Source organism: Pyricularia oryzae, chromosome 1, assembly GCF_000002495.2.
Source record: "Pyricularia oryzae 70-15 chromosome 1, whole genome shotgun sequence".
Taxonomy (NCBI): Eukaryota; Fungi; Ascomycota; class Sordariomycetes; order Magnaporthales; family Pyriculariaceae; genus Pyricularia; species Pyricularia oryzae.
The window spans coordinates 67,437-85,851 of NC_017844.1; the positions used below are offsets into that span (position 1 = coordinate 67,437).

An 18,415-nucleotide genomic window follows, 5' to 3' on the forward strand; every position below is an offset into this window, starting at 1 on the left:
AGAGAAGAAGAAAAGAATCATGTAGCGGCTTTGTTATATAATTCTAATAGAGTCCTGACGGATGAGGATGGATTTCAAAGTGAGGAAAACATGCTGGTACATAGAGTGCAAAAAATGCGAGAGACTATGACTTGTAGCCGTCCGTCAAACATAATGTTTGCAAACACAGTAGGGCCCTGCTGCCCACTCCGGAGCTCCCTCGGGCGGTTCACCTTCCCGCCTTGACGAGTCCTCTTCCGGGCCGGAAGCCACCTCGACATACCATGCCAGGTCGCTGTCCTCTTTAAACTCCCAGTCCAGGAAGCCATCGCCCATGAAGCGCCAGGGGTTGGGCGAGCGGTAAACAATATCAAAGTCCTCGGCGCGTATTTCGGAAATGAGGCGGCAGAAAAGCTGGATGCCGCCGCCGAAAAGCACCGTCACGGGCCCGTCGACGGTGCCGCGCTTATACGAACTGGCACAACCGCCAGACCAAACGAGGCCCGAATGGATGGAGTCGCCGTAGCGCATGAAATCGCGGGTTTTGTCGTCCCGCGGTGCGACGTATTTGATATTTTCGCTCGCCATTTTGGCCACCCAACGCGCTATATAGTCGCCCGTCCAATCTAAACATTGGATCAGCGACCCTTGGCCCCCGAGACAGCGCGGGCCCATTTGCATAAAGAAGTTTGGGTATTTCGGAACAGCCACGCTCATGTAATTGTACGGGCTATTTTTCCAATCCGACGCCAAGTCCGTTGTTTGATCCTGGCCTATTATGGGGTACCGTGGGAGGTGGGAGGTGTCGAAACCGGTGGCACATATAACTGGCGGGAGGGGGTTGTTAGTAGGAAAAGAGGACAAAAACACAAAAAAGGAAAAAAAAAAAAATACTTACTAATATCCACGTCGTACACCTGACCGTCGGCCGTATAAATGGCGTTTTTAGTAATTTTGACAATGGCACTGTTGCTCAAATGCACATTGGATTCTCTAAAGCTCTCCAGATAACCGAATCCAGGCACCACGCGCTTGCAGCCGAGCTCCCATTTGGGGATTAATATATCGCAAAGCCTTTTGTCGTGGCCGAGCCTCGCGGCCATCTGGGCGGTGGCAACATTTGCCGCGGCGATATTCATCTCGCCTTTGCGCATGGCGCAAAAGGCCTTGTTCGCCTTGGCGACGAGGCCTTTGCGATATTCGGCGTGGGCCCGGGGATCCCGGAAACGAATCTTATCCTCGGGCGTATATTTGGGGTTCGGGTCAGGGCAGGTGGCGGGTGCGGCTGCTTCGGCCGCTTCCAAGGCGCGGGAGTAGACCCAGGTCGGGCCGCGGATGAAATTGGTGACGGTGGTGCCGGGCAGGCGGGCCATCTCGGGCACGATCTGCACGCCGCTGGCGCCGTTGCCGATAACTGCGATGCGTTTGCCCGAATAGTCGATTTCGAGGTCCCAGCTGGCCGAATGCACGAGGTGGCCGCCAAAGTCGGCCAGGCCGGGGATGGAGGGCCAGTTTTGGCCGCGGAGGACGCCCTGGCCTGAAATAAGCACCTCGCAATATTCGTCGCGCTCGACGCCGCCGTGGGATACGGTAACGCGCCACTGGCCGTCTTGTTCCAACCACCGGGCCGCCACGACGCGCGAGTTCAAGTGCAAGTTCTCATCCAGCCCCCATTTGCGGACGGTGGCCATAATATAGCCCCTAATATCCTCGCCCGTGGCGTACACCCGGTCCCAGTCGGGTTTGGGGTCGAAAGGGAAGGCGTAGATGTGCGCGGGCACGTCGCACCGGAGGCCCGGGTATTGGTTGACCAGCCACGTACCGCCGACGTCCGGGAGCGCTTCGAAAATGGTGTGCTGCACCGCGTCGCGCAGCTCCGGGAATCGGTGTTGGAACTTGTGCGCCATCAGCAGCCCGCTGAAGCCGGCGCCGATGGTGATGACGCGCATCCTGCGCGGCGTGTAGGCGTGTTCTCGGCTGAGAGAAAAGGCATTGTTGCTCTGCGCGGCGTCGCCGGCGGCTGCACTTGCGGAGCTCCTCTCGAGGAGGACCTCGTGTGGCGAGGACTGCGGAGAAATTTCCATCACGGCTCTCATTTCTTTGTAAAAAGATTCCCGGCTGGAAAAGAAATAAATGGCAAACGGTAATCTAACAGTAATGAGATGCGTACCAGCTAATCGTTGCCTTTTTGTTTTGTTTTTTACTGCCCCATTCGCACCCCATCCAGCAGGAGTGTCATGGCTCTATTAATGGTTTGCACCTCGTCGTCAAAAGGTGTCGCAGGTCGCAGGTGCGTAAAGCTTCCAATGGCCGATTCCGCCGTTGCGTCATTGGCCAAACGGCGGAAGCTCATGTTTATTGATGGGAATAATAAACAATACACGGGGTGTGGGGCTTGGGTATAGCCAGACTTGTGCTGCTAACATCAGTCTGAGTCTCAGGTAGGGTTCAGACTGAAAAAATTATCAAGATACCTACCGATAAATCCTTATCCGACTTGCTTTCATCGAAACCCGGCGAACATCACGGCGCGCTTTTCCGTCCGAACGCAATCCCGATCTTATCAGGGGGAATATTTGGTGCACCATTTGTTTCAATAAAGGGCTTCCGGATTTGGACCGTTGCGGCAGGTTTGTTTACAGGCCTTCGGGCAGTGAAAATAAAGGCGCTTGATAAAATCCTGTTGTTTCACTCGGCAACTGTGGGCAGTTCAAGCCTGCGTCTTTCTGCTCACTTCAGGTACGTGACCTTGTCTACTATTGTGTAATACAAAGGATAGTAATATGCGCCTGGAAACAGAACCACATTTGCAAGTGGCTCGCAACTTGCTGACCAAGACATGACTGTGCAATTCTTATCATCTATCTTCTCTCATATAGTTTGTTTCTCCCTAGCGACTATTCTCGGTGGCGAATGGGCCGGGCAGCGCAAACGCTTTCCGGCCTGCGGTATGCGTTCCCTTGACGGATTTCCAACTTTCAGGCACTTGGCGGAGAGTGAATACCGCTGCGTACTTCGGGTTGAGAACCAACTGTATGGCCAACCACCACAGAAAGAGCTGTTTGTTTGCTTCACCCGATGGTTTTCACTATTGCGACAAACGTGTTAATTAAAACCCCCACATGACTGTAGAATACAATGTAATCGTCTTTCTTCTCTTACTTGGAGATCCAGTGTTCGTTATTCTTTGGCGCATAAATGACTTCGGATGCAGCAGCTCCCGAAAGGACCCTCGGATTTACAATCGTTGGGTAAATTACTGGGACACGCGTCGTTTAGGCCCAAGGAGCCTCCCACAAGCCTGGGTGTGCATTTTCCCGCCTGCGGGCTTTTCTGCGGCGCCGCTAGGGCGGACGAGACCCAAGCCAAGCCGACGATGATTTTGCCCAGGTTGTATTGCATTGTGGCGGCGGAGAAGAAGCTGCTTTTCTGTGGGATGATGATTTCAAGAGGAACTTTCAAATATAGGCAGAAACAGTTGGCTTATAAAAATATTGGTGGGAGTAATTGGTTGGATCAAAAGAAGTTATAAAGTCTCGGGCAAGCCGTAGATGTTTTGGGAGGTCCTTTTCTAGGCTGTAATTATATCGATCACAGTCCTAATTCTGCTGGTTTTGTTTTCTTGGATTTTTCTTTTCTTTTTCGAATCAAGCAGGTTTAAGTACGATGTGCACACACGACATGTCCAAGACACGTGTTAGTAATTGTTTGAAACAATACCTGTGTTGGGATAGAAGGTTTGTTGCAGGTTATATTTACCAAAGTTACTGGTATTAGTTCTAGTTATTGACGGGAGCTTTCGTTTTTGACGCTGTTTTTACTGCAACAGGTCAGACGTTCAATTTATCATTTCCATTGATGGCTTACGTGCAGTACTACACGTGTCTTACCCGGTCCTAATTACGGGTATAAGGAGGAAAAGACGTTCATAAGCTCGAATCTAGACAGTTTTATAGAGCATGCACAATATACCACCTTTACCCGTAACATTGTTTTGTTGATCGATCGATCTACGAAAGGCCTATTTACAGCCTGAGGAATTTATATTATCCACCTTCCGAGTGCGTTAGCGCCCCTCGAATCACAAAGAGGGTTTGGTCAATTTATTATTATGCGTTCTTTTGGAGCACCAGCCAAATGGGATTGCACATTGCAGTGTTGCTAGTTTACTGCCAAGTCTTTTTGAAACAAGACGCTCGCTCAGAAAGGGTAGCAAATATCCACATCTAGTTTTAGTAGTAGGTTTAAGCTGTTTGCAATTTGCCCCGCAAAGTCTTGCTGCAACACGAATTATGAATCCTCCCTAGGGCATTCGGAGAGCGTTCATCAATGCCGAGAAAGACATGACCACCATCCAGAGCGAGGATAGAGTTTCCAAAAATGTTTGCTCGCATCCAAAACCGTTTAGGTCCGACGCACATCATTCCATACCCCAGACTCGGCTGTTCATTTCGCGCGCATGGCCTGACTGGACAATATACCGGTCTAGACTCTACAATCACCGAATCACACGAGAAACTTTTCACAAAGTACACTTCAGGCCAAAAGGGGGGCGCCATGTCGACGAGAATCCCCCACAGCTTGACTTTGACCAGATTGTTTTGGTCTGGGTGGCTAGGTTCAGCAGTTCACCGTAGGAGAGAATAAAGTTGTGGATCAAAAGATTTAAAACTTGAATCTAGCAGACTAAACAAAAACAACGAACCGGTGGGCCCCAGGTGAAGAAATCACCCCATGAGTCCACGACGTGCACTGATCTGATGCCATGTGCGCCTCGACAGTCACAGTGCACTCAACCTCTTGACATTTTCGGCCTCTTTGTCTCGTCTCGTTCTTTTAACCCAACCCGGCGCCAGCCTATCCATCTAGTTCGCCTTCTTCCCCTTATTGAGGTGAGGGTTTGGGGAAGAAACCTGCTGCACAATCTCGGGATGCTTCTGCTTGTAGTGCTGTTCGTACTCGTCCACGTTCGGGAAGCCGCCTTGCTCGCAGGTCAAGCACTTGATCGACGGAGGCCGAACCTTGTCGCCCTCCGCACGGGCCTGGAGCTGTCCACCATCGACATCGACGCCAGCCGGGGTGGGGAGGGCCGAGGTGCCGACGGCGAGCAGGCCCAGGACCTGGACAATCTTGAAAATCTGCATTTTTGTTGAGATAATGAAAAAAAAGAATGAAAAAAAGAAGCGCTGTTGAGAGAGGAAAATATTGAAGAAAAAAAAGAAAAGTTGTTTTGCAAAGTAGAAATGAACTTTTGTGTTGATGAACAAGAGAATGGAGTGAAAGAAGAGAATTGAGTGCCTTGAGCAGAAGGGAAAGTGCAGCTTATATGCCTTTTTTTTTCTTCTTCGCTTGTATTTACATAATCGGTTCAGGTTGCAGACCTCTACCTTCCCAGCTGAGGCCGAGCAGCAAAATACTACTATCTTAGACAGTGCCACATTAGCATAGTCACGCGGTGTCGAGTTACCAGGTCGGTTTCCAAAAGAGGACATGTTCCTTTTTGGAATGCATAACAAATCAACAGACTTTGTAAAGTATAAACCAAGGACGGTGTTACGATCAAGGTATCGGGTAACCTGTTCTTATGGTAAAGTACAGTGGGTTGAAGCAACTGAGCGTCTGACTGGGTAACTGGGGTTCTCAACGACTGGGGGTGAAGTTATGATCGTTCTCAAGTAAGTATTGAGGTTAACTAGAGTTTGATTGCTGCTAAGCAATCCTAGAATCGAATTTATTTACATGGTAATGAGCGTGCCTTATATAGACTATGTTCCGAATGTGATCCCTCTTGATCTGTTTGATCTGTGATTCTCAACTGAGATTCTACAGATCATAGAGATCCATTTACTTGGCCGTTACGTGAGGTCACGTGAGATCTCGTGGCCTTGTCCTTAGGTAATCGTTGTTCTGCCGGTCGGTATCTCTTTCGGGCGAATGTCGTCAGGAGGGGTGTGACCCCACCTGGCCTCTCTGGTACCGGCCCAACTGTCTGGTCGTAACATCAGGTCTCCTCTCCTTTGGCCAAGTCCCTTTGGCCTTTAAGTAGTCCGTACTCCCTTGATCCCTGTTCTGGTTTTCCTTCCTTCCTGGCTAACTCTCTTGCGCCATATCTAGTCGCGTCGCTAAATCAAAATCTGGTCGCTCGTCGACGGAACGTCGCCACGCTCTGCTTGCGTCTCTCCTTCCTTATTCCGTGGACATGCCTTCTTGTTCTTATTGTGAGTCGCGCGGCATGGTGCGTTGCGCTGTCTCGCCGCAAGACTCTTCTCGTTGCATTGAATGCCTTCGTGTCAATCGGTCTGGTTGCGACGTATTGGGGGTGTCCAACGCCCAATTGCGCAACATCGGTCGGCAGCATTCGAAGCTGGATGCGGAGGTCGAGGCTCTGGAGGAGGACATTTTGGCGGAGCAGCAGAGGATTCAGGAGAAGCAACTGAAACTGCTTCGTTTGCGGAAACAAAAGAAATTGTGGTTTGAGAAAATGATGCGAGCTGTGTCTCGCGGAATTGATGATTTGGAGGAATTGGATCGGGTGGAGCGTGAGGAGGCGGAACAGGAGGAGCGTCGACGATCAGCCGAGGTCCTGCCTGAAGTGTCCTTGGAGTCGCTTCTTCCGGATTCCAATTTTGTCTGGGATTCGATTTTCCCGATGGGTCCTTTGAATCCTTCGTTGTTGGATGAGATGAATGTTTTTGCGCAACATTCCGTTGGTACGTCGTTTTTCTGGTGTTTTTGTTTTATGTTGCATACTGATCGTTTTTTTGTAGGTTCGTCTGGTGGTATGGTTTCGAGTCCTGGTCGGCCCTTAACTTCTGGGAATGGTAGGTGGTGCTTTCTTAGGTCGTCCTCTTTTTCTTGGCTGACTTGCTCGCAGATCCAACTCCTGATAGTACTGGCGGAGCGGTTCCTGGCAATCCTGGAGGTGGTTAAGGGGTTCCCAAGTGTTTTTTTCATGCCCATAGTTTTCCCATTTAATAAGGTACTCTGTTTTGCCGTGGTTTCGTCTGTGGTCGAATATTCGTTCAACGTCGTAGGTTTGTTCTGCGTCGATCTCGATCGTTTCTTGTGTGCTGGTGCCGTGTGGTGCCGGTTCCAGTAGTAATACGTGAAATGTGGGGTGAATTTTCATGGTATCTGGTAATGACAGTCTGTAGTTGGTATCGCTGATTTTCTTGCTGATTTTAAAAGGTCCAAGCTTCTTAAAATCAAGCTTGCTGTTGGGTCGTTGTGTTTTGATGTTGCGTCGAATGAGATAGACGCTATCTCCCTCCTTGAAGGATGGTCCCTTCATCCGATGCTGATTGGCGTATTTTATCATTTTTTCTCGTACGAACTTTAGTTCCTGCTGGAGTTCTTTGTGTAATTGTCGTAACTCGCTCGCTTGTTTATCGGCTCGCGGTGCCGTAGTCGTAGTTCTTGGTTCTCCGTACGCTGTAGGGTTGAATCCATAGTTGGCGTAGAACGGGGTTGTCTTGGTACTTTCGTTTTCTGAGCTGTTGTAAGCGAACTGTGCTGTGGGTAACAACCGTACCCAATTGTCTTGCTTGTAGTTCACATAGCATCTTAGGTATTGTTCCAATGTTTGGTTGGCTCGCTTTGTTTGTCCGTCCGTCTGTGGGTGGAATGCTGTGGATAGCTTGTGGTCTGTTCCTAGCTGTTCCATCAGGGATTTCCAGAATCTTGATGTGAAAAGCTTGTCTCTGTTTGTGATGATGCTTTCTGGAAGTCCGTGATTGCTGACAATCACTCGTAGGAATGTGTAGGCGATTTCTTCGGCGTTGCTGCTTTCTTTGTATGGTAGGAAGTAGGCGTATTTGGTGAACTTGTCCACTATAACCAGTATGCTGTCGTACTTGGTCTTAGTGAGTGGTTCTTCCGAAGGAGGTAACTTGACGATGAAGTCCATTGTGATGGTCTGCCATGCCTTGCTGGGGGCTGGTAAGGGTTGTAGGAGTCCGTAAGGCCTATGTCTTGCGGACTTGCTTTTGGCACAAAGTTCGCAATCCTTGATAGCTTCTCGTACTTCTTGTCGCGTTCCTCGGAAGTTATGGTGTTGCTTTAGCCGTTTCCATGTCTTGGAAATTCCTTGGTGTCCGTGAGCTTTGCTTTCGTGGATCTTCCGTATCTCTTCTGGTGTGGTTACCGTATTTGTTGTCATAAGGCTCCGGTGTGCTGGTAAAAGGTTTCCGTTTCCGTCTGTGGTGAGGATAACCCGTGTTTCCTCTGGTACTGTGTTCTCGTAATCTGGTCTTCGGCTAAGGGCGTCGGCCCTGCCGTTTTCCGTCCCTTTTCGGTAGATGATCCTGAAATGGAATTCTGACAGGAATTCTGACCATCTGATTTGCCGTTTGTTCAACATTTTACTGGTGGTGAAGTGGGTCAGGTTCTTGTGGTCCGTGTAAATTAACACTTCGTATTTAGTTCCGGATAATTGTGGTTTCCATTTTTCAAATGCTCGAATGATGGCCATAAGCTCTTTGTCGTAAATCTGGTAATTGAGTTCTGGTCCATGTAATTTTTGTGAAAAGAAGGCGCAAGGATGCAACCGTCCTTCTTCGTCTCGCTGACTGAATTGTCCTCCGATCGCATAGTCCGATGCGTCGGTCTCGACTTCAAAAGGTTTCGTTGGGTCTGGTATCTTGAGGATTGGTTCTCTGGCTACTGCGTCTCGTAGCTGTTCAAAGGCCTGTTGTGTTTGTTCCGTCCACTGGAATTCTAGGTCCTTCTTGGTTATGTTGGTCAATGGGGTGGCAATCGCGCCGTATCCCTTGATGAACCTTCTGTAAAAGTTCACGAATCCGAGGAATGCCCGAACGTCTCTTACGTTCTGTGGTTGAGGCCATTCCTTTACTGCTTGGATTTTCGATTCCTCCATCCTAATTTCTCCAGGAGCGATAGTGTATCCCAGGAAATTGACTTGCTTGCTGTGAAAAAGACATTTCTCGGGCTCAACTAAGAGCTTAGCGTTTTGTAGCTTTTGTAGGACGGTGTGAACGTGTTGCTTGTGTTCTTCCAACGTCTTGGAAAAAACAAGGATATCGTCCAGGTAGACAACGACGAAAATGTTTAGGCATTCCCGGAGAACGTGGTTGATCATGGTTTGGAAGGTTGCTGGGGCGTTGGTAAGACCGAAGGGCATTACTAGGTACTCATAATGTCCTCGTCGGGTGCGAAACGCTGTTTTCCACTCTTCGCCTTCCTTCATGCGGATCAAGTTGTATGCTCTTTTGAGGTCTAGTGTTGTAAACCATTGTGCTTGGTAAAGCATATCTCGGAATTCTCCTATCAGTGGGAGTGGGTAGCAATTTTTTATGGTGATGTCGTTTAATTGTCTGTAGTCCACGCATAGTCGTAATTTTCCGTTCTTCTTTGGTACGAAGAGGATTGGGTATCCTGCTGGTAATGTTAATGGTCTAATGTAACCTTTTTTGAGGTTTTCTGCGAGGTACTCATTTAGTGCCTCCATCTGTGTTGGGTTCAAGCCGTATATCTTGTGGAATTTGGGCTGTGTTCCTTCTTTCAATGGTATCTCGTGGTCGAACGGACTATGCTCAGGTAGTCCTGTTTCGAGTTCGGGGCTGAATAGTCGTCCATACATCCGGTATTCGGCCGGGATATTGTCGATTAATATGGTAAGGTTCGATCGTTCTTCGCTTATGGATAGTCGCGATCCTTCCGATATTGGCTCCAGGCGTGGCTCGCTTTTCCTCAATAGCGCCATAATTTTTTGTTGATTTCGCTCCTGTGCCCTACGCTCGTTGCGTGAAGTCCGTTTCTCGGATTTTCCTTCAGAGGCTAACGGCTCTTCCCATTGGACTTGGCCGGTTGTCCAATTTATCCGGGGGTTGCTCCTTCTGAACCAGGGGATTCCTAATATCACGTTTTTGTCCCCTATCTCCGTAATGTCTAAGGTGATTTGTTCTTTTCGTCCATAGCTCTCCATCCAGAGGTGTACGGTTTCTGTTTCGATGGTGCCGTTCCCGTATGAAACTGCCTCTCCTTCCACGGTCTGCAACTGGTATGGTTCCTTCTTTTGCTGCCAAGGTATCCGTCGTTTCGCTACGACCCTTGGTGAGATGTAGTTGCCTTGTGCTCCACTGTCGAGGAGTGCTCGTATGGGCCTGCCATCGAGTCGTATGTCGAGAAACATGTGTTCATGTGTTGCTATCGTATCCTGTGTAGCGTTCAGGGTTCTTGGTTCCGTTCCTGTTGTCGCCGTTCGGTGCCCTGTGCCGTCTGGCTGTTTTAGTTTTTTGACTTGCTGGACTCGCGTCGTGGGTCCTTGTTTTTCTTGTCCCTGGGTGTGCGGTTACTTCTTGTTTCGATTAGGTCAAATGGGTGTTTCGCTGGCACGGGTGTCTTACGTGCGTTCGTGGTTATTTCGTTGTCTCGTACGTTGGGGTTCCACACAATTCTGGTCATTGGTGCAGGTCCTGGTTGCCGTGATTTCTGTTCGTGCCAGGCCTGTGCTTTGGCTAGCATATGTACTCTGCATACGCTTCGGGTGCACTCATACCATGGGAACTGTTTCTGGTTGCAACACGCCATGGGATAATTGTCGTTAGGCGTGAAGATTGCGGCTGGCTCAGTGTTGAGTCTTATCTTAATTTCCCAATTTGGTAGGTCGGTTGTGGTATATATTTCGTGAATGCCTGTTGCTTTGCGTCGTCGTGGGAAAAAGTTGTGGACTATCTTCCTGCTTAAGTGGAATCCACAGTTGTCTCGGAAGCATTCTGCCCAAAAGATTTCTGCGTGTTGAGGGTGTTTGGTGTCCAAGGTCGGGTGGTCTCCAAAGGTTGCATTAACTGGTCCTGTAGGATGTCGGATCTGTGCCTGAAATGGCAATCCGGGAAACTGTACTGATTGGTCGTTTCGGTATAAGTCGATGTGCTTCTTCTCGTATATGTAGGGGTTGTTCTCCCTTGCTGCGTTGTACTGGCTCGAGGGTATGGTCTCTTCCTCGCTGGATTCTTCTTCTGAATCCTCGCTTAATTCTTGTGTTGAGGACTAATTGGTTGTCCTGATGTGGTGGGTTTGTCCCAAAGGTTCCTTATCCGATTTTCCGGAGGCATCCGAATCCGTGAGTTCGGGTAGTTGGGTTTCTTATCGGTGTAACTTCGTTGGTTGTCCTGTTCCTAGGGGTACTCGGTTTCCTACTGCTAGGGTTCGAATGCCTCGGGGCTTCTGTGGGTACCATCCTGCGTCGATCTTGGAGCTATTGTGGGTCATACAATTGTCATCGTAGCAGGTGGTCCAGCTCATCGTGCCGTGTTGGTCAGGCCGTAGTTGCTGGTGATTGGTGACATTAAGTCCTCGTGGTTTTTCGGTCTTGCCCCTAAAATCAGGGATATCTTCCTGGTTTCTCGGGCAGTTTCTGGCGATGTGCCCTGTCTTGTCGCACTTGAAGCACTTGCCACTTTTGGGGTCTTTACGGGGCTTTTTGTGTTGTGTGGCACTGAGGTCCATGGGTCCATTGTGGGTACCATAAGCTGTACTGTAGGTCTGGGGCGCCATGTGACGGGGCTGCTGCCATCCACCATTGTTTCTGTGGTATATGGGTTGAGGGTGTTGGTACTTGCGTCCCGTGTTGGCTTATCGAGTTGAGGTGACGAACACTCGCTGTCCGCCTTGTTTTTCCTGTCGGCGTTCGTAAATCCGGTTGTCAAATTTGATGGCAAGTTCGACGTACTCGAGGAAATCCTCGGGTCGGTCGAGCTTGGATACCTCGTCTTTTACTTCTGACTTCAGTCCCTGGTAGAACTGGAGGATCTTGGTTTCTTCAGTCATGTCCAGCCTTGTTGCTAGCCTTCTAAACTCGGTTGCATAAGCGGAGGCTGACTTGGTTTGTCGTAGGTTGGCCAAGTTTCGTTCGGTCTGTCGTTTCTCATCGGGTTCCTGGAACAAGGAACGGAGGGTGCGTTCATACCCTGCGAAGGTTGAGAAAATGTCGGTGACTTCTTGGCGTCGTTCTTCGGGGGGTACATCAAGCCATTCCTGCAACAGAGGCTCGAACCAAAACAAGGCTCGTCCTCGGAGGAAAGTGGCCGCGTGTACCACCTTTTCTGTTTCACTGCGGAAAGTTTCCAGATGGAATGCTTGGTAGGTGCGTACCTGTACAAAATACCCTTTAAATTGTCCAGGTGTGCCATCGAATGTGGCTGGGGGGTTAAGCTTGAGTCTCTCGCGCCCATCAAGAGGGGTCGAGGTAACGTTAGCACTGGCTCGGAGAGCCTGGAGTTCCTCTTGGAGTTGGGTTGCGCGGAGCGTCTGTTCGTGGAGCTCCTGGTTGGTTTGAGCAACCTGCCTACGGAGCTGGTCTTCCTCGTCATCACTGTCGCTATCGTCCTTGGGCCGAGCAGGGGCTTTCTGGGCCGCCTTGCTGCTTGTAGCCGGGGTGCTGGGAGTGTTGTTCTTAGACGTCTGGGAAGACATGTTGTCGGATACTGCTCGGTATGCTTCAAGGCAAAATACTGAACAGGAGCAATCAAAATGTTACGATCAAGGTATCGGGTAACCTGTTCTTATGGTAAAGTACAGTGGGTTGAAGCAACTGAGCGTCTGACTGGGTAACTGGGGTTCTCAACGACTGGGGGTGAAGTTATGATCGTTCTCAAGTAAGTATTGAGGTTAACTAGAGTTTAATTGCTGCTAAGCAATCCTAGAATCGAATCTATCTACATGGTAATGAGCGTGCCTTATATAGACTATGTTCCGAATGTGATCCCTCTTGATCTGTTTGATCTGTGATTCTCAACTGAGATTCTACAGATCAGAGATCCATTTACTTGGCCGTCACGTGAGGTCACGTGAGATCTCGTGGCCTTGTCCTTAGGTAATCGTTGTTCTGCCGGTCGGTATCTCTTTCGGGCGAGTGTCGTCAGGAGGGGTGTGACCCCACCTGGCCTCTCTGGTACCGGCCCAACTGTCTGGTCGTAACAGACGGACTCTTTGCATCAATTCTCGAGTCTTCCAACTTGATTCGGAGACCTATGTAAACCATGGAAGAGACTCTCCGGTGTCGATTCTATGACTTTCTAATGACGGACAAGAAATACCTGGGCTGCATAATATAACAAGATTAACATCGATATCATATACTCTATATACCAATTAATACTCTCTGCTGTGTCAATTCTGTAATGCGCCGATTCTATAAATATTTCCTCTGCGATTCAGACAGTCGACATCACGCTATTATTATTATTGCAACTGCAAAAGAGGAAGAAAAAAAAAGTCAGTATTAATCATTTCCCAATACTAATGGACCTCCCCCTGGTCCACTGGCATCCAAACTTAGAGTAACACTATGGCGGTCTGCAATGACATGAATAGCTTCTCCCAAGTTTTTGAAATCCGTCTCAAAGGTGGCCCCTCTTTCAGCTGCGGCGCCAGGAGTTTTGACTTCCCCTTCTGGCGAGCCGGTTGTGCCTGTAGCAAAACTTCGCACCTCCCGAATCTCAACGCTGGGGAATGGAAGCCAGCCCTCACGAAGCGGTACAAGCAGCAAGGCAATGTCAGCTTCCGTGTCGGGCGTAGAGCATGCCCCGAGCGCATACGCCAACTTCTCCTCTTTTGTCGCATCCTCATCCAACCCCGGTATGACAAAGTGACCCTTGCGTCGCCCACCAATCAACCAGGTGTCTTGAGGAGCCGTGACTTCATAGCTAAACTCGATTGCGTCTCTTGAAGGTGGCGAGGTGGCTTCTTTCTCTCCGTCTCCTGTGTCCCATATCCTTGACCACTTGAGGTGCAGGTTTGACGGGATCAACTCGTTCATTTTCCAAGTCTCCTGCGGCATCCTGTGGTTCTGTCCACCATTGCTTGTTGCATCGGTGGACGAATCTGGAAGGAGTTGAATATCCGCCGTGTGTACGATGGTGATTGAGGGAATGTCTACAGGAATCAGTATGCACGAAAGATCCTGGGTCTGGTCTGCCGATGAGGTCAAGGCAAGCCTGGGATACTGGGCTTGCCAATCCTTAATGACCGATGCAAGCTTGGACGCCATCTGGTATCCGTTTGCGACACCGAGTTGCGATGTCAACCGTGTCTCCCATGGTACGTTGGCAAGAAAGGCGGTCGAGACGAAGCCAGACATGATGGTCTGCTCAAGGTCGCAAGATGCAAGCAGTGCCGTTTTGACGTGAGCTAGCACGGTGCCAGTCACTAGTCGCGAGTATGTCGAGAGCGACTTCCCCAAAGCCTCGTCCGACTCGAAGGCCTGCATAAGAGAAGTTTCCACGAGGCTTTCGATCTCATCTTGCACCACGCTGTATGTAAGTTTGAGGTACATGGTCTTGCTTGTGCCTTTCCCCGTGACTGTAGATCCACGTTTCCGCACCATCTTGTACAGTAAACTAGCAGGTTGCTCTGGGAAGACAGTGATGGGATACGTATCGTCAACCGATTGGGGTGGGGTGCCATCAAGGTCTGCTGCGAACAGGTCCGACTCCAACAATTCGCTCGCAAACAATCTCAGAGGGCTGGCACTCGCCGTTGTAACCGTAAAGCGCGAGAAGAGGGCGTTGTGCTTGAAAACATCCTGCACGTTGACACCTAGGGCCAAGGAGATGCTGATGGACGGGGTTTTTGCAAACTCGTACACCGGCCCGTCTTCCTTGGTCGTGTACATGACCTCGACTCTGATGGCGATGGCGGGTACATCTTGCTCGACCGTGTAGGGGAAACGAAGTCGGACACTTGATCCCTCCTCCAGTGCCCCGAGGTGAAACAATCCACCTTCTGGGGGATCGAGTTTTGTTTCTTTCTTGCCATTGACAAGTATTCCTTCGAACACAAGGAGCCTCAAACCTCCCGTGGCAGCTTTGACCCGGACATCACACGTCCTTGTCTTGTTCCAGCCGGTGGCCAGTTCAACTTCAAGAGAGCTGTTCTTGTCAAGCTGGATCTGCTTTGCAGGCAGGAGGCGAATATCCAAGGACCCCGCCCTCTGGAAGACGCTGAGTTTGGAATTGGTCACAATCTCCCCATGCGTGTTGCCCCTTGTGCCCTTGAGGGTCTTGAAGGCCGGTTCCCTTTCGAGGTGAAACTGAAGCTTGCCACTGCGCAGTAGGATTTCTTCAATTTCGTAGTCGCCGGCGACAGCTACCTGGTAGTAGGGGGGGAATGGACCAACATTAGTAAACCGCTAAAGTTTGTGGATATAAGATGCGCTTACATTGCATGTCAGCTCCACTTTGTTTCTGCCGGGTTTGATGCAAACTTGTGAAGAGTTCGCAAGCGAAATGTTTTTCAGTCCCCCATTCGCATTGCATCGCAGCTTGACTTGAGCATGGTCGAGTTCCAGTTCATCGACAAGTAGACTGTGCATAGCCAGGCATACCGAGAAGCTGTCTTGCATATCATGATAAGCGGGGGCGCCATCAAAGGCAATATCGGAGAAGAAATCGCGCAAAGGAACCAGCACATCATGCGTCAACCCTTTAGTGATCTGAAGCACACTGGGAAGAAAGCCTCTTATCGCAGTTCTTTCGGGATACGTGGTGGGTTTGTCCTTTTCGGCTGCTTTTCCAGGTCGACGACGATGCTGGAGGCGCTGATGCTCTGCCATCGCTGCTTTGGATAAAAGCTTCAGAGCGACCTTGACGTAGTCGTCTTGATGCCCAAGCTCCTCGAGACATTTGCAGTACATAACCAACAGCGATAGCTCAAGGAGAGACCAACCTCTTTCTCCAAAGAAAGGAATCGTGTCCATGAAGTACTTTGCGGCCTCACGGAACTCCCCCAGGTGGAACTTGAGAACTGCCATATCAACCATGTTCGCTTTGACCGAGTTGAAGTGACTCGCGACTATGTAGTGGCGAAGCGCCTTGAGAGTAAGTGTCTCGTACAGTCGGTAGAAGTCGTCTTTGCTGTCAAGTGCTGTCCATAAGAGCCGTGTCCCCAGCCCGAACAAAGAAGGGGATGGCTGTGTTGCTGGAGCCGATGCCTGCTTTGTCGATGTGTTGCTATCCTCATCATCCAGGTTTATGTCTTCCATGTCGTCAATTTCGGGATCCCCTACCAGTGGAACGGAATCCCAGCCGTCACTCCATCCCCACTTCTTTCCGCATTCCTCAAGGATGTTCCTCGAGAGAGTGAAAAGCTCTGCACGTCTAGCCGCAAGCTCTTCTAGACCAGCCTTGAGAAACTGTGTGTGAACAACGCCTGCCTCGTGAGTACCCTGCGCAGTCCCCATGCCTTGTTGCGCATGTGCCCCGAGGCTTCCGTGCAACGAAGAGCTTCTTGCCGGATTCATCATGGTCCTTGAGCTCCGGGATCTTGGTTTTCTGCTCCGTGTTGTCATGTTCCGCCGCACTTGGTTCTGGTATTGGCAACGCCTTGGTGGATGTTTGCGCAAGGATCTGTTGAGCGGCAGAGAATGCAAATGAGGAAACGATGTTGTCAACCACCTCGATCAAGCGAGGAGACGGAAACGTTTTGCCAGACGCTGGATGCTGCTCTTCTTCTGTGCCCGTTTCACCGAGAGCTGCAATCAAGTCCTGACGCATCACCGTTGACACAGAGGGAATAAACTCCAATGTCCTGCGACAGACTTCGGCTAGCATGGAGAGGTTTTCTGTATCATTGTTTTGCTTGTTATCCACAAGAGCGGGTGTCCGGGGTGCGACTCCGTGAAGCAGGTATTCTTGCTGTTCCCTTGTCTTGGCAAGGAGCTCTTCCCTGGTCGCAGTCGCATTACCCAGGCGGAAGAGCAGGGCTATTTGGCGGGCGAAAATATAGCATCTGAAGTCAAACACAGATACGTTGTTGGCGAGGATGAGCTCACGGTAAGGTTTCTTGTTTGCACTAATGAGGACATCATGGTCGAAGGAATCCGGAATAGCATTCGTTGCCGTTGTACCCACTCCTCGACTCGCTTTTGTATTAGGGTTACCAGCTTGCAGATCGACTGGCAGCTCATTGTCGTCGTCGGGGTCCATGCTCTCGTCTCTCGCTGCCGCTACTGCTCTCTGTGCCATAGACTTCAATTCTTGGGTATAAGGGAGCAGCGAGCCCCCATGTGTTTCTGCGGCCTGGGTTCCAGCCTGGCCGTGAATTATTGCGTCAAGCCCAACGCTAAGTTCATCATAGCCAACCAGAGCATCTTCTACCAGACCAACACTTTCGAAACCACGCGCCAGTCCCTCCTTAAGAATGAAGAATGTGCAAAAGTTCCATCCTGGGAGATTGCGCTGTGCATCCTTCTCCTTGATATCCTCCTCGTATTGGCTGACCCGCATGTCAAACGATGACAAGATCCATGCCTTCATCTTGCCAATCAGGTCAGCCCAAGCATTTTCGACATCTTGCGAAGTCTCTGTGTACCCAGTAGGCACTGCTGGTACGACCCTTGGGAGAATGTCATAGGGTACGTCGTTGATCCCAATGCGAATTTGGGCCACTCTATCCACAGGGCCTTTGGTTGTGTTGAAGTCGGTCATCAACTTCTCGAGTAGAGTGGTGGAACTACCCCTCCAGCGTGAGGCGACCTTGGCGTCGGCAGCGTCACTTTTGCCAGTGATCCTCGGCTGGGTGGCCGCGACGGTATTGGGGATGACGACATGGACGATGAGCCATTCGAAGGCGTCATGGTTCTCGGCTTTGCTGGCCTTTTTGCTGCTTTGCGGGGGCGTGTTCTGCTTGAGCCAGTCGCGGATCTCGGAGCGCGTTTGCGCCTTGTACGAATCGTTATCATCGCACCGCACTAAGAGGACCTTTAGATACGGTGTTCGGCGGAGCCCGGGAATCTGATGGCGTCGTTCTCGACCAGGCGGTGGAGGCGCCGCCGCGAGTTGGTCGGCATGCTCTCCAGAGGCTGGAAGACCACCAGGAGTCTGGGTTTGGAAGCCATCGAGGTTATCGTGTGTTGAGGGTTCAAACCCGTGTTTGGGTTGCGGAGAAGCTACTGGGGAAAGGGTGGCGGCGGCTGCGCTACCGGCGGCATTTCCTCCGGCAGGGACAAGGTCGACGTGAAGGGTGTTGATGGATCGCGGGGGGCCAGCGTGCGACTTCCAATTGAGGTTTCGTAGAGGCAGCAGCGGCAGTAATCCCGGAGCGATGAGTTTGTACACATCATGGGGATCGAAGTACTCGACTGGGTACGGCACTCAAAGTGTTAGATTTCGGGTTGGCAGTGGGCCTTGTTTTAGAGGACAATCTCTACGTACCCGTAACTTTCGAGGTCGAGTACTGCTGGTCCATGTTGAATGACCGTGTTCAAACTCCAGCTTTTTATCATTGAGCCACCTCGGCCAGCCGGTAATGGTCTCTGTAGTCGCTGTATGAACGAGAATTGCCTTACAGGTGCCTTGTTGGATGGATTGTACGAGGCACTATCATGTCACCTTGGCGCAGCTCATTTGGCGCTGGTACTTCGCGTTGGCCAGCACAATGCCGCCTTTTGCAGTCGCGAAGCTTGAGCTGGAGCTCGGCA

The 18,415-nt window shown here is 50.4% G+C and overlaps 5 protein-coding genes across 6 annotated transcripts; 1 reads left to right on the forward strand and 4 right to left on the reverse strand.

The window, feature by feature from the left end:
• Window positions 1-144: 144 nt before the first annotated feature.
• Window positions 145-2,063, reverse strand: MGG_14623 (uncharacterized protein; the record flags this gene model as incomplete). Its single annotated transcript, XM_003708652.1, has 2 exons — window positions 145-806; window positions 878-2,063. 2 exons carry the CDS (start codon window positions 2,061-2,063, stop codon window positions 145-147), a joined length of 1,848 nt encoding a protein of 615 aa, XP_003708700.1.
• Window positions 2,064-2,869: 806 nt separating this feature from the next.
• On the reverse strand, window positions 2,870-3,381 carry MGG_14622 (uncharacterized protein; the record flags this gene model as incomplete). Its single annotated transcript, XM_003708653.1, has 2 exons — window positions 2,870-3,010; window positions 3,277-3,381. 2 exons carry the CDS (start codon window positions 3,379-3,381, stop codon window positions 2,870-2,872), a joined length of 246 nt encoding a protein of 81 aa, XP_003708701.1.
• A 2,551-nt stretch (window positions 3,382-5,932) lies between these two features.
• Window positions 5,933-7,092, forward strand: MGG_15986. 2 transcript variants are annotated; one of them, XM_003708655.1, is made up of 4 exons: window positions 5,933-6,024; window positions 6,094-6,689; window positions 6,747-6,800; window positions 6,854-7,092. In XM_003708655.1, the coding sequence occupies exons 2-4, from the start codon at window positions 6,179-6,181 to the stop codon at window positions 6,907-6,909; spliced, it is 621 nt and encodes a 206-aa protein (XP_003708703.1). In that variant the 5' UTR covers window positions 5,933-6,024; window positions 6,094-6,178; the 3' UTR covers window positions 6,910-7,092. The 2 variants fall into 2 exon arrangements, with proteins under 2 accessions (XP_003708703.1, XP_003708702.1); XM_003708654.1 differs by lacking the exon at window positions 5,933-6,024 and having other exon boundaries at window positions 6,025-6,689.
• A 3,923-nt stretch (window positions 7,093-11,015) lies between these two features.
• MGG_15987 (uncharacterized protein) lies at window positions 11,016-12,611 on the reverse strand. The gene is made up of 2 exons (XM_003708656.1): window positions 11,669-12,611; window positions 11,016-11,434 (listed from the first exon to the last, which is right to left on the reverse strand). Exons 1-2 carry the CDS (start codon window positions 12,409-12,411, stop codon window positions 11,083-11,085), a joined length of 1,095 nt encoding a protein of 364 aa, XP_003708704.1. The 5' UTR covers window positions 12,412-12,611; the 3' UTR covers window positions 11,016-11,082.
• Window positions 12,612-13,219: 608 nt separating this feature from the next.
• Window positions 13,220-18,183, reverse strand: MGG_01969 (uncharacterized protein; the record flags this gene model as incomplete). Its single annotated transcript, XM_003708657.1, has 4 exons — window positions 13,220-15,088; window positions 15,158-16,094; window positions 16,162-18,076; window positions 18,150-18,183. 4 exons carry the CDS (start codon window positions 18,181-18,183, stop codon window positions 13,220-13,222), a joined length of 4,755 nt encoding a protein of 1,584 aa, XP_003708705.1.
• Window positions 18,184-18,415: the final 232 nt, after the last annotated feature.